Below are 13,110 nucleotides of genomic sequence, written 5' to 3' on the forward strand. Positions count from 1 at the left end.
GTCCCGGGGAAGGAGGGGGCAGGGCCTGAGGAAGCGGGGCGCGGGCGGTGTCGGCAGCGCCTGGGCCAGCCCGTGCCGGTCAGGGGACGAGCTGCGCGGGCGGGATCGGTCACAGCCCCGAGGCCGCAGGTCAGAGCAGTCGCTGGATTCTGTGGCAGCCAGTGACGGGAAAGCCAAGGGCTCTGCTTAGGTAACGCTTACAGAGCGCTCTGGTGTCTCTTGTGGGGTTTAGCCTCTGTGAGATTTACTTCCACCATAGCCAATTCAACTGTTCGTCTGATGTTTCTCTTTTTCTAGTCTGCGACCATTCCACTCTTCATGAATAACAAAGATGTTGCCGCGGAAGCGGTGAGTGCTTTCTCCTGGTCGAGTTCGTTGCTTTTCTTGGTTTGTCTTTGGAGCTGAGGGAGGGCTGACTCGGTTTCCCTCCTCACAGGTAACGGGCAGTGGCAAAACCTTAGCGTTTGTAATTCCCATACTGGAAATTCTTCTCAGACGGGAAGAGAAATTAAAGAAAATGCAGGTAAGATTAAGTTATTCAGTTCTGAGTATGTTTTTTATGATGTGCCAATGGGATTTGACGACTTCAGGAAAAGTACCGATAAGGAAAATTGCATGCACATAAAGTGACTGCGTGCTCAGCTCTTTGGTATAGCAGTAACAATAAGCTCTTTAAAACTTGAAAATAAATATTGGGGTGCTTTCTTTGCACTTAGGTACAGCTTTTTATTTGGCACGATCAAAACAGGGTTCTGAGCTGTTAGAAAAGTGTCTTAAAATATCAAATATGATGACGTACTGCAAACAAGAGTCTTTGTAAGTTTTTTAGCATCCATTGACTTTGAATACATTTTAGCGTACGGAGAACTTGCACTCTCATTTGCTATTAAATATGATTATTAGATAGTGCCTTTTGAGCAGAGGTATTTTGCACATTGGTATAATACCTCTTTCATAGATATTTTCTGTTATTTTGTATACTTCATTGTATTTCTGTGGAAATGTTTTGTCTAAAACTAGGATCATAAACGTGGCTCATATTCACTTAGCTTGTAAGGGAGAATTTTGCCCAAACCTTTCTTCTAGTCTGTTATTTTCCATAAAATCCTTTTGTTTTTCATGTGCAGGTTGGAGCTATAATTATCACACCAACGAGAGAATTAGCTATTCAAATTGATGAGGTGCTATCACATTTCACAAAACACTTCCCCAGGTTTAGGTGAGTGGACTTCAGGCTTGTCGTAACCACAGTTCCTTTTTCGTTGGAATTCTGTCATTCGTAAACTAGCAAAACTTAAAAATGACCTAAATCTTTCTGGTTTATTGTTTTAGTCAGATTCTTTTAATTGGTGGTAGGAATCCCATGGAAGATGTTGAAAAGTTTAAAGAACACGGGTGAGTTGATTGTCGATAATTCTTATCGGTGCCTCGCAGCTGTGGTTTTCTCCTTGTCCTTAGGGTTTTCAAATTAGGGCTTTGGTCCTGCTGGTGCTAAAATTTGACGGTACTGCATGAGTATGTTAGGGCGTATGCTGAGGAAATTGTGGATTCTTCTCCTTGAGTGAGATACGCCGTAATGAGACAAAAGGAAAGGATCATATGTGAAATCAGTACCGTTTACGTGCTGTTTGAGTGAAGAACAGTGTGCAGCATGGTGAGCTGAAAACTGTCTTCACTGAATATTTCAGTTCCTTCTTTCTTGTAAACGTTGTACTAGCAGTAGGTTCTAGTGCGATTGAGACTGTGCTGATGAACCATTTTCTGACACTGTTGGTGCTGATACCGATGATGAGTTTTGAAGCAATCATATTTGCCACTGGCTTTTGCACGGAGGTACCAAACGTTTCTCCCAGCTGATAGTTGCTTTCCATAGTTGCTGATTATACTCTAAACTTTTATTGCCACAAATGGCGTGCTTTCACCTGAGCGTTTTTTCTCCCATCGACATAGTATCTGAAAGGCACTGAAATATGAGTACAGTTAGAAGTGACAAAATGAAATTGCTTTATTGGAGAATGCAGTCAACTTGAGTGCGGGTTTGTGCTGTGATAATTACGTTAGCAGCTCCCCCAAGGTCCTTACCTCGCACAGTTACAAAATTGCTGTGTGTCTTGTTCACAAACAGCGGGAACATCATTGTAGCTACACCAGGCCGCTTGGAGGATCTATTCAGAAGAAGAGCAGATGGGCTGGATCTAGCAGGTTGTGTGAAGTCTCTTGATGTGTTGGTATTAGATGAAGCAGACAGACTTCTAGATATGGGCTTTGAAGCAAGGTATTTAAGCAATAAATTCTAGTAATACTTGTGAAGTTTTAAATGAGTTCATATATGATTGATGCGTGGCCTACAATGACCTCTAAAGTTAGATTTGTTCTGTTTTGGTCTTTTACCTCTCTTTGCTCTGTAGACTATATAAAGCAGTTGCTAAGAGGGGAAGAGAATCAGGAAAAGTGGATCTTTGATGAATACAGAGTTTACAATTCCTTTTTTTTTTTAACGTATGTTAGCACATGCTGTATTAATGCTTGATTAATTATCATTTACACACTGGAATGGCTTAAAACACTTTAACAAATAAGCTTTGGTGTCCCTTTTCTCTTAAAGTTAAGTTAATTAGCTCAATAGAAGATGCTATATACTTGACACTCTGTAATAAAAGCTACTTCGTTTATAAACTCTTACTTCCAATGATTAAGCTGCTTTCCGGGGGAAGTCTTGGGACAGTTATGTTTTACGTGTGCTTACTTGCAGTTTAAACGCCATTCTGGACTTTTTGCCCAAGCAGAGACGGACAGGTCTGTTCTCAGCAACTCAAACTCAAGAGGTGGAGAACCTGGTGAGAGCAGGTCTCCGGAATCCTGTCCGCATCTCGGTGAAAGAGAAGGGAGTGGCAGCAAGCAACACACAGAAAACTCCAACGCGTCTGGAGAACTATTATATGGTGCAAACCTCTGTGCTTCGCGATAGTTTCTTGTTCCCTCTCCTTTTTCCCTGTTCCATCAATACGTTTTTAAATCTTGGCCAGTTATGATCACATTAATAGAGGAACCAGAAGACATGAAGCTTTTGCAGGTTCTCCAAAGATCAGTAACCAAACTAAAGAGAAAGATCTAAATTAGCAACCCCGTTGTTTCCTGCTCTGTGAGTTTTGTCTGGCTGGCCAGGAGTAGTTGTAACCCTAAACTAGCTGCAGTGCTGTGGCTCCTTGACCTGCTTATAGTGAACGGGTATGGGATGAGACCTCGGCAGTTTCGGAGAAGTGGCTGAGGGAAACCTGAGATACTGATGTGGGAGAGGTATTGTGGCTGGGGACGAGAAGACTGGGAGTTTAAGTATTTATTTTTACTTAAAACAAGATGCATAAAAGAGTAATATTCCACACGATGAACTGTGGTACAAATGATCAGTATTAACAAATTATGACTTTAGGTGTCTATCGGTGCACAATGAATGGAGGAAACTGGCAGATCGCTTTGTGTCAAGTCCATTTTCTTACCTTTTTTTTCTTTTGCCTTGTGTAGATATGCAAAGCAGATGAAAAATTTAATCAGTTGGTGCATTTTCTTCGACAGCACAAACAGGAGAAACATCTAGTCTTTTTCAGGTAGTTCCGTTTGGGTTTCATTGGGAAAATAGTGCGGTGTTTTATTACTTATATTCCAAAACCGTGCCCTGTGTTGACAAGGGTACGACTATTTTAAAAGTGATTCATTTTAATAGCTTTTTTGTAGCATATGGTGCATAAAAAGAGATTGATCATTGCTTCATGTCAGGATTGTGTTGAACTTTATTAAGCAAAACATACATTTAATGTGCATTTTTGAAGTAAGGCATTATAGATTATTATATGTTAATTATAAAAATGACATGTGTATTTTAAGTAAAAATAGGCAATGGTGTATATTTTTGAAAGGTCTCAGGCCACTCTAGCTTGACTGTCTAATCCAGATTAAAAATTAAGCATAATCTTTCGCTTTTATGTCTTTATCACAACAGCACGTGTGCCTGTGTGGAATACTATGGGAAGGCTTTGGAATCCTTAATTAAACAAGTGAAAATAATGAGCATTCATGGGAAAATGAAGCACAAGCGTAACAAGATTTTTACTGAGTTTCGGAAGCTCCCAGGGTAAGACCGTATCCATAGGCTAAGCCAGCCAAAAGTAAAAATAGTAAGGGATACGTAGTTTTGTCTGACAATATTATTCTGCCACTTGAGTGCGGAAGAGTGGCGTTGCGCTGAGGAGAAGGATGCTACTCGCTGCTTCCGAGTGTATTTATAATAACCCAAACTATGCTTAGGTACTCAAAGTATGATCACAAACAAAGTGAAAATGTGACTGGAGCTTGTCCAGCCTAATTTAGATAATCCGTGTGGCAGTATGGCAGGTGCAGGGACGTGGATTTAGGACTAATTTAGATAATCCGTGTGGCAGCATGGCAGGTGCAGGGACGTGGATTTAGGATATCCTGCAGCCCAGGACCCTCTAAAGTTTGCGGTGCTTGCTGGCCAAACACACGCACTATGAAGCCCATCATTACTGCTGCTGTCTGTGCTACTATTTTAACTGGACACGCTGCACTGTCACATGCTACAACCACACATTAGCCTTCCTGTATAAACATACCGTCAGTAGGGAACTGGTGGTGAAAATAACCTTTTCCTGATTGGTAACCAGAGTGGAAACGCAGGATACTATTTCATTAGTACGTGAACAAGAATATGGCAACACGATGCTGTCATTTACCTGCAGAAAAGTATTCTTCGTCAGCTTTGCAGGATGTTGTTAAGAGACTCTTGCCTCGTTAGCTGTCATTTTTTTATTGCATGGGACCTGGGTTTTAGCATTTTTATATTATAAGAAAAATAATTACCACCAGACTGGAAGAACAACTGTTTAAAACAGCATGCTAAAATTGTCAGTCTCAAGTCTTTTGTTAGAATGTTTATAGCATTACATCCAGCTGTGGCGGATGCAATGGTGATTTAAAAATAGAACTTGTAATAGGGAATTGATTTTTTTTCTTAGTGATATGTTGGCTGTAATATAAATCACATTCCTTTTCGTAATGTTATGTAGAATTTTAGTTGGTGAAAGCTGCAACTACCTTACAATATTTGGTCTCTTTTCAAAAAACAAATGGTTTGAAACGTTTTGTTCCTCCTTCTCCAAGGTAGATGCAGAATACACAGCTGGGGGGAGACTGGCTCTTCTCAAGTGGCAGTTTAATGAAAACACGCTTTTTCTTCTTCCTAGTGGCATTTTAGTTTGCACTGATGTGATGGCTCGTGGCATAGACATTCCAGAAGTACACTGGGTTTTACAGTATGACCCACCTAGCAGCGCAAGGTACAACTTCAGATCTTAAGAACCTTTACTCTACATGTGGTCATGTTACTGTACTGTTCAGATGTAAATTGGGAAGACACAACTGCGGAAAACGCCTTTAATCTCTGCCTGGAAGTTAGTCTGAGTGAACAACACACAAAACAATGCGTGAACAAGGGAGGTTGAAACACTGCCATTTTTGTTGTAACTGCTGTGAATTGAAATGACTTTGTGTTGTGTGTGCGTAAGTCAAATGGGTGGTTGCCACTTACATTTGTGTGAAGGGGCACTCTGGTGTAAGGCTTAGTATGAGAATATCAAAGAAATAACGAGAGGTGAGACGTTAGGGTGAATGAGAACAGAGATGAGGGCGGGGACAGAGCTCTTCAAGGAGTGGTACATTGAAAGCTCACAGGAAAGGCGCTTTTCCATGTATTTTAACTTCCATTGTCATAACTCTCCCGACAACTTGCTTAAACTTCACCCCCAAAACAGATACCCCTTGCTTTAGCATATAGTCCTAACAACTGAGTGGGACTGCTACACGTCTCTTGTATTGCATTTTACTAATTCCTGTTGGTTTAATTCAAAAGCATATAGCACGCTATATTTTCCATTCCACAAGATTTGTGCTTTTGCTGTCTAATTCTTTAAAATCAGACTGAGCATCTCCTGTTAAGTTGGCTCTGTGTTGTGTTGTTTCAGTGCCTTTGTGCATCGGTGTGGTCGAACAGCACGGATCGGCAATGTAGGCAGTGCACTTGTGTTTTTGCTTCCCATGGAAGAATCTTACATTAACTTTCTCTCAATCAACCAAAAGGTTAGTAGATTTTTATTCTACCCCAAAGCAGGAAAGAGCAAGGGGACAGGCTTACTGATAGGAGTTCTGAAATCACAATTTGTAGAACTTAAGGTTATATGCATAGGCCATGTTTTAGCAGAGGTGCACAATTTAAAAAAGACAAGAGCTGCTTATTCATCACCAAATGCAACTACCTGTTAGAACATGATTGCTCCCAGTGTTATCATCTACTGCTTTTGTAATAGGAATACGTGATGCATTGAGTAAGGAAAGGCTTTTCATTTCTAAGGGTGTGTAGATCGAGCATTTCCAGAAAGGCAGCGCTGGCTCACACTCCTACCCCCAACCCTGCCACCACGTTTATACGCTGCACCCTCTGTGCTCTTTATTTTTAACTCCGATAATTTCCCGTGCCTGGCCCTGCATTTGTGGGATTAATTGTATAAATTCTCTAGAGGCCTGCTAACGAGAACGTAGCTTGATAAGGCACGAGATGAAGATGTTGCCTCTCTCGAGCTGCAGTGTGCGAACTCTTCCGCTGGGCTGGGAGAACTGTGTGGGGCTGAATGGTGAACTAGTGCGTTGAAGCGACCAAGTAGAAGGGGGAAAGGGGCTCAAAGCTGACCGAAGATTAACTGGGGAAGAAGTGTGTGTCTGAAGTTTCACAGTGCATTTTAAATCATTCGGCTGAACTTTTCCTTTGGTTTTGTATTTCTCTTCTGGTTTTCAGTGTCCCATGCAGGAAATGAAACCACAGACAAACGTGTTAGATCTTCTTCCAAAACTGAAGTCTATGGCCCTAGCTGACAGGGCAGTGTTTGAGAAAGGGATGAAAGCATTTGTGTCTTACGTCCAGGCTTATGCCAAACATGAATGTAACCTGATCTTCCGAATAAAAGGTAATTCCCAGCAGGGGCTGGTATCTTTTACTGTTCCTTTCAGAAGACAGTATTTGGTTTGGCAAAAAACATAGTGTTACTGTCCACAAGCTTCAGCTACTGATTCCTGTTCTCAAAGTTACTTTCTGCCACATCAGATTCTGACAAAACTCCTAGTTTTTTCAAGCAACTTGTTTCTCATCATTTTCAAGAGAAAACATTTAATGAGCAAGTTTGACCAAAACTGACACAAGCATAAATAAAAATGACTTAGTATTGTTATTAGTATTAAGTACAGAATGAAAACAATACAATAAGATAATGTTCTTTTCTGTGACTTGCTAAGATAAATTAACTTTTTATCCAGCAGGAAACTGACTTTATAATCTTTATTTTAACAGATCTGGATTTTGCTAGCCTTGCCAAAGGTTTTGCATTGTTAAAAATGCCAAAGATGCCTGAGCTAAGAGGAAAATGTTTTCCAGACTTTACTCCAGTCACTGTTAATACAGACTCCATTTCATTTAAGGATAAAAATAGAGAGAAACAGAGACAAAAGCAACTAGAACAACAAAGAAAAGAAAGGCAGGAAAATGGAGGGAAAAAGAAATTCATAAAGAACAAAGCCTGGTCAAAGCAGAAAGCCAAGAGGGAGAAGAAAAAGAAAGTAACAGCTAAAAGGAAGCGTGAAGAGGTAAATTCTGCCCGTTCTATTAAACTGCATGTGATTACTGTAGCATAGGTACATACTTTCAAATGGCAGAGAGCCAGGGGATTTCAGTTTGATGGAATTGACGACTGTAAATTAACTTTTTAGGACCTTGACAGGCAAAGCTTAAAAAATTATAGAGAAGCTTTTTAAAGCCAAACACTAAAACAACTTCTCAGCACTCTGATGCTAGTCAATAATGCTGCCGGCATAGGTAGCATAGATTTTTATTTCTCACAAGTGCAGTAGTATGTATGGCAGGATGGTGGACAGTACTTGATTTTTTAAAAATTTCTTTTTCTCTTTGCTTTTTTCAATGCTCAACAAGTGTAACTTGGAGTTAGATAGTTTCCTAGGTAGAAATTGAGTATTATTTCCTGCTTGGAAACTCCTAGCAAAATCTGAGTTGTAAGCTTCTGTTGTGTTCAGCTGTATAGAATGAAAGCCTTTTGGTGTGTTTTATTTGTTACTTTTCAACTGTCAACAGGGCTCTGATATTGAAGATGAGGATATGGAAGAGTTGCTGAATGACACAAGACTCTTGAAAAGACTGAAAAAAGGAAAAATTAGTGAAGAAGAGTTTGAGAAGAGACTAACAGGCAGCCAGAGTAGACTCAAAGCAGAATCTGTTGCTGACTTAGAGTCTGAAGGTTGATGGCTATTCTAACCACATTTTACATTAAAATACTGCCTATTTCAATAAAACTGTATTTTTCTAACAAAATAATGATGCAGAGAACAGAATTGATCTAATTTCTTCGTAAAGAGACCTGGCATCCATAAAGACACACCAACGAGCCTGCAGTTAAGAACAAAGCTAAAAGCACTGCTCTTGTATGGCGTGGCAGGAGCTGCAGATTTCCATTAGCAGCCTTGTGCATTTTTTCATTTTGTTTTTTTCAGGTACGTACCACAGATCAGTAAGTAACAGCATACCTCAGAATGAGTTTGAATACACCACAAGGTATTTTATTTTACAATATGAAAATACTCCACCCATCTTTAAAATAATTTATTTTAGGTCTTTAGAAGCTGTAGTAACTTTTAGATTTTTTTTTTTAAACAGTGGTCCATCCACATGTAATGTTTTGCTTTAAAAACTCAAGAAGGCTGATAAATACATTAATCCTTATAAGGTCATCTCCTTACCACGTCCGTATAACTTGTATCATCTTCCACGTTCTTACAACTGTGATAGTCACTGAAGAAGATGATACATCCTGTGCAGTGAGTCCTCTGTTACAGATAGAGTTTAATAAGTTCATCACTGACAGCTGATGGAGTTAACACACCGAGGTCTGTAAACAGTAACGTAATTAGTGATGGTGATGTGTAGTCAATCCAGGGATGCTCCTCTGTTAGATTCTGACTTGTTTTCAGAGTGTCTGCTTTGTACTAGAAGGAAACAGAGACCATTAGTTATTACACAACTGCAAGTTAAAACCTCTTTTGGGCAAGAGCGGTGCTATAGTCTCAAGCAGATGTTTGTGGTAAAACTGAAGGAAGTCAATTGCTTTAAAATGAGGCATAGGCTGGTGCCAGCTTGGTCTCAGCTGTTTTGTCTTTTGTATAAAGTACAATTTGTAGTTCCAAACTGTATTGATTTAACTGTTTCTTGCCCTCAGCTGCTCCTGTGTCCCAAATGAACCGCTTCAGGAACTAAACGTTAGTATTACGGCAAATTATGACTGTTTGACATGTGACTGTAACATGGAGCAACTCCGTGTTATGTGAAGTAAGCTAGAGTAGAGAGATCCAGATAAATGAAGACATGCTTAGACGAAAATTATTCATAGACACGTAAGCATGCATCCTAGCTGGCTAAGAAGTAATTTGAATTTCTCTTACCTTAAACTTATCTGGGACGTCCTGCTGATTTAGAGGGAAAAGTCTTACAAACTTGAAACTTTCTGCTACCACATAAAATGGCTTATTCTGAGCTTTGGCACACACAGCAATTTGGTTAGTGCCAATCTGTGGAGACAGATGGAAAACAACATGCAGACTCAGTGCTAGTGTGACACAATATTGCCCAGTTTCCAATAATAAATAGACTTTTACTGGATAATGTCCAAATAGAAAAGATTTTTCAGAAAGCTTTGAATTCTTCAAAGAAACCAAACTTTCACAGTCGAGAGTTTACAGAATGATGTGATAAACTCACTACCTATTACCTTGTTAATAATGCCTCCGCTTTCAACTACACCTTCAGCACCAACTAACACCAGGTCCACTTTCTCCATAATGTAGCTGTTCAAAGGGGGAAAAAAATCCAAGTCTTACTGGGTAATATGACAAATGACTCGCTGAACAGAACAGAAATTAGTAATTCAAACAGTCTTTCACTTTTCTGAACTAGTTTCATCTACCTTTGTAAGTCCATGTGCTGTTACGCATCCTTGGAGTGAGCTTTCATCTGCTTCCCTGGCAGGAATGTTAAGTAACCATCTCTTCTCCAGCCATACCTGACCTTGGCAATTGTGTAAATGCTGGAAGAAGTTGAAATCTGACTAGGAATGATATGCAGTTACAGGAACGCGGGTGTCTGTGATAAGATACTACCTACACAGTGAAGTGTAACTGCACCGTGATAACCTTGGCCAAATACATAGGATACTCCTCATCTAATCCCCCTTTTCTTTACATCCCTCCAATGTGTTTTGTTAATTGAAAATACAGCTCTAAAAAGAAAACCATCAACTAAGTGGTTTGAATAGATTTAAGGTGTTAAACAGAACTTGTAGACTTGTCCATTCAAGCTGCTATCTTCCCTAGATTAGAGGTGCCTTGGGAAGCAGACTGGTATGTATTCTCTTGGAGGCAGTCTCTCAGGCATTTTGCACTTAGGCAAGAATTGAGGTTCAGATTTATTATAGTTCTTTCTTTTCTCATGTTTTGGACTTATAGTAAGCAGTGTTAATTTAGGAAATAGCTTAAGAAACCCCAAAATGATAACATGTATGCAAATTAGAAAAAAATGTAGCCTTTTTGCATAGCACCTCAGTTTTTTGGTTGTTTTTTTTTTCAGATATCCCCAAGTTCTACACTTAAGTCTGACTCCATTTTTCATTCTAACATGCAAACATCAAATACTTGTTTTGTAGCAGGCGTATTCTCCTAATTGTGCACCTAAAGGTGTAACTTGTTTAGCTTGTTTGATGACCATGACAAACTGAGTAACAACCTCTGTAGTTTGAACAAGCTTCTAGGAAACTTACATACAACACTATCAAAATAAAATTGTGATGAACAATATTAAGATTTAATGATCAGGCTTACCCAACTGCAGCATCCAGAATCACAGTCACAGGAATGTTCAGCTTCCTCAAGGCTTTTGCCATTTTTTGCCTATTAAAAAAACAAGTTTGAAGCTTAGAAGTCTTTTCTTTAAAGACAATGCTAGAAAAATATAGTCTGAAAGACTGAAACCCATGACTGCCCACGTTCCCTTGCCTGTAGTTTTGGTTTATGATGTACCCTCTCATAGAAAATAAGTTCTCGTGTAGAAATGGAAACAAACAGATTACAACAAACCCAACAAAAGTAGAGTCAGTTTGTTTTAGCAGTCGGGAATTACAGCTACAGAAAGATGAGGCAGTGAACTATTATTAAGATGACAGATTACCTAAACTGTCTCAGCTTTTCCATCAACAGGGTGTAAGAAACAAGAAATAAAGGATTGGGTGCATTGCTAGAAGTTATATCAGTGAAGCTGGAAAATCGTATGTACCTTACTTACCATCCTTGATTCTAATGAAAGACTGGTTAGCAACATGCATTATCCAGTATGTAGGATTTATTACTTCACTTATGCAAGTGTATGCTCTGAAGAGGGAGAGCTTGCTCTCTTGCCATCAGTAATACACTTTATTTGGGTTTTCACACACCGTTGTTAGCTAAATGTTTTACTTTGCTATGCTTAATATAATACTGATTATTTTAACCTACTTTTGAAACAGACGGCTAGAAATCAATTGTCTCCCATTTTCCCAGGATAATGTAGGTTGCCTGGCACTGACTGAACGTTTGTAAACCTTTGAGGAAAACCTAGGTAACACTGTTACTAGAATATTTAGTATTGGAAATTACTTGCTAATATTGGAGGGTTTTTTACTTGTCCAGAATAACATGATATTATTAGTGACAGTTACCATTTAAAATGCTGCAAACAGGCCTAGCAGCTTTTCTTAAGGTATGACAGATTTGATGCTAGGTGTAACTTACCCTGTTAACCAAGATAAAACACAAATTAATGAGTACTTGCCCTGCTTGGTCTGGCTGTGATTCAGTAACATAAACACTGAATCGCTTCTTTGACTCAACAGCCGCTTCTAACACTCTGAGGACCACTCTTGAGTAGGCGTGTGTCAATATTCGCTGTCAAAAAAAATAATCAGACATTACTTTTTGCTGAGCTTTGGGAAACCTTTACTTTTGTTAAAGGTGTCATGGCTTTTACTTCACACAACTGTCCATCGATGTTAAATAATAATGTATGTCACTTGTATTCTACAAATCAGAGGATAGCTGGACTTTATGTGGCCCACCATGATGTGGCCAAGGGGTGATGATCTAGTACTTTAGATGGAAACTTGAAGTCGTGACTCCTCAGCACCTCTAGAATTAGACCACAAGTCAAAGTTGGATTGCATGGAAACTGAAATAGGAGGGGAGATGAGTCGTAACAAAATGAAGCGATGGGTGATATTACGCCTAGGTACTTGCAGAAGCCACCATCAGACAATGCTGTTGTGAATGTTAAACTTCACTCCCCTCCCCTTCTGTTTTTCCATTACTGCAAGCAGCAGAGCAACAGAACAAGAGTGACCCTGCCTTGGCCTACTTACAGCACCATCTCTGATGAAAGGATGACACAGCTTGGCGATTTTGTTCCTCGAGAGAGAGACTTTCCTCAGGAAGATCTCCCCGCGCTCGATCATGATTTCTTTGCACTTGGAGTAGTCCTGGAAAACACAGCGATGTCTGCTGTGAGGCTGCAGGGTCCCCCAGCAGGCACCGTGCTGAGCAAGGGGCAGCCGCCCTTACCGAGTACTCCAGGGAGGTGAGGCTGATGAAGCGCAGGAAGAGCTCCCCGCCGGAGGAGACGGCCACCGAGGAGTCCACCCGAGACAGGGTGTCGATGGCGGCCAGCAGGCTGCTCCTCAGGCCCTGGATGGTCTCCCCTGCGGGGGGGCAGAGGCGCACGGTCAGGTCTGGGCTGGGCCTCACCGACACGGGCCTCGCCGTGGGGAGACCCGGGGCAGAGGGGGGACCCCGTCCCTCCCGGGGCTGAGGGGGGACCTGGGCCCACCTCGGTCCTGCTTCAGGAAGCCCAGCAGCGCGCGGATAGCGGCCACGGCCGAGGCGACGTCGGGGGCGTCCCTCAGCCGC

General features: G+C 40.7%; 2 protein-coding genes across 2 annotated transcripts in view; one reads left to right on the forward strand and one right to left on the reverse strand.

Annotated features, from left to right (window-relative positions):
* DDX55 (DEAD-box helicase 55) overlaps positions 1-8,443 on the forward strand; it is a 9,993-nt gene extending 1,550 nt beyond the window's left edge. Inside the window, exons 2-14 of the mRNA XM_009283928.2 lie at positions 298-348; positions 437-523; positions 1,128-1,219; positions 1,333-1,395; positions 2,126-2,275; positions 2,753-2,942; positions 3,523-3,605; positions 3,998-4,129; positions 5,259-5,351; positions 6,036-6,150; positions 6,863-7,031; positions 7,412-7,704; positions 8,207-8,443. Of these exons, the coding sequence (XP_009282203.2) occupies positions 298-348; positions 437-523; positions 1,128-1,219; positions 1,333-1,395; positions 2,126-2,275; positions 2,753-2,942; positions 3,523-3,605; positions 3,998-4,129; positions 5,259-5,351; positions 6,036-6,150; positions 6,863-7,031; positions 7,412-7,704; positions 8,207-8,374 (1,686 nt within the window). The 3' untranslated portion in view covers positions 8,375-8,443. The remainder of the gene's footprint in view (positions 1-297; positions 349-436; positions 524-1,127; positions 1,220-1,332; positions 1,396-2,125; positions 2,276-2,752; positions 2,943-3,522; positions 3,606-3,997; positions 4,130-5,258; positions 5,352-6,035; positions 6,151-6,862; positions 7,032-7,411; positions 7,705-8,206) is intronic.
* Positions 8,444-8,663: 220 nt separating this feature from the next.
* EIF2B1 (eukaryotic translation initiation factor 2B subunit alpha) lies at positions 8,664-13,104 on the reverse strand. Its single transcript, XM_019473309.1, has 8 exons — positions 13,031-13,104; positions 12,766-12,902; positions 12,567-12,683; positions 11,984-12,096; positions 10,999-11,067; positions 9,894-9,969; positions 9,568-9,693; positions 8,664-9,114 (listed from the first exon to the last, which is right to left on the reverse strand). Exons 3-8 carry the CDS (start codon positions 12,657-12,659, stop codon positions 8,959-8,961), a joined length of 633 nt encoding a protein of 210 aa, XP_019328854.1. The 5' UTR covers positions 12,660-12,683; positions 12,766-12,902; positions 13,031-13,104; the 3' UTR covers positions 8,664-8,958.
* Positions 13,105-13,110: the final 6 nt, after the last annotated feature.

This window comes from Aptenodytes forsteri, unplaced genomic scaffold (genome assembly GCF_000699145.1).
Source record: "Aptenodytes forsteri isolate BGI_AS27 unplaced genomic scaffold, ASM69914v1 Scaffold118, whole genome shotgun sequence".
In the NCBI taxonomy this organism is placed as follows: Eukaryota; Metazoa; Chordata; class Aves; order Sphenisciformes; family Spheniscidae; genus Aptenodytes; species Aptenodytes forsteri.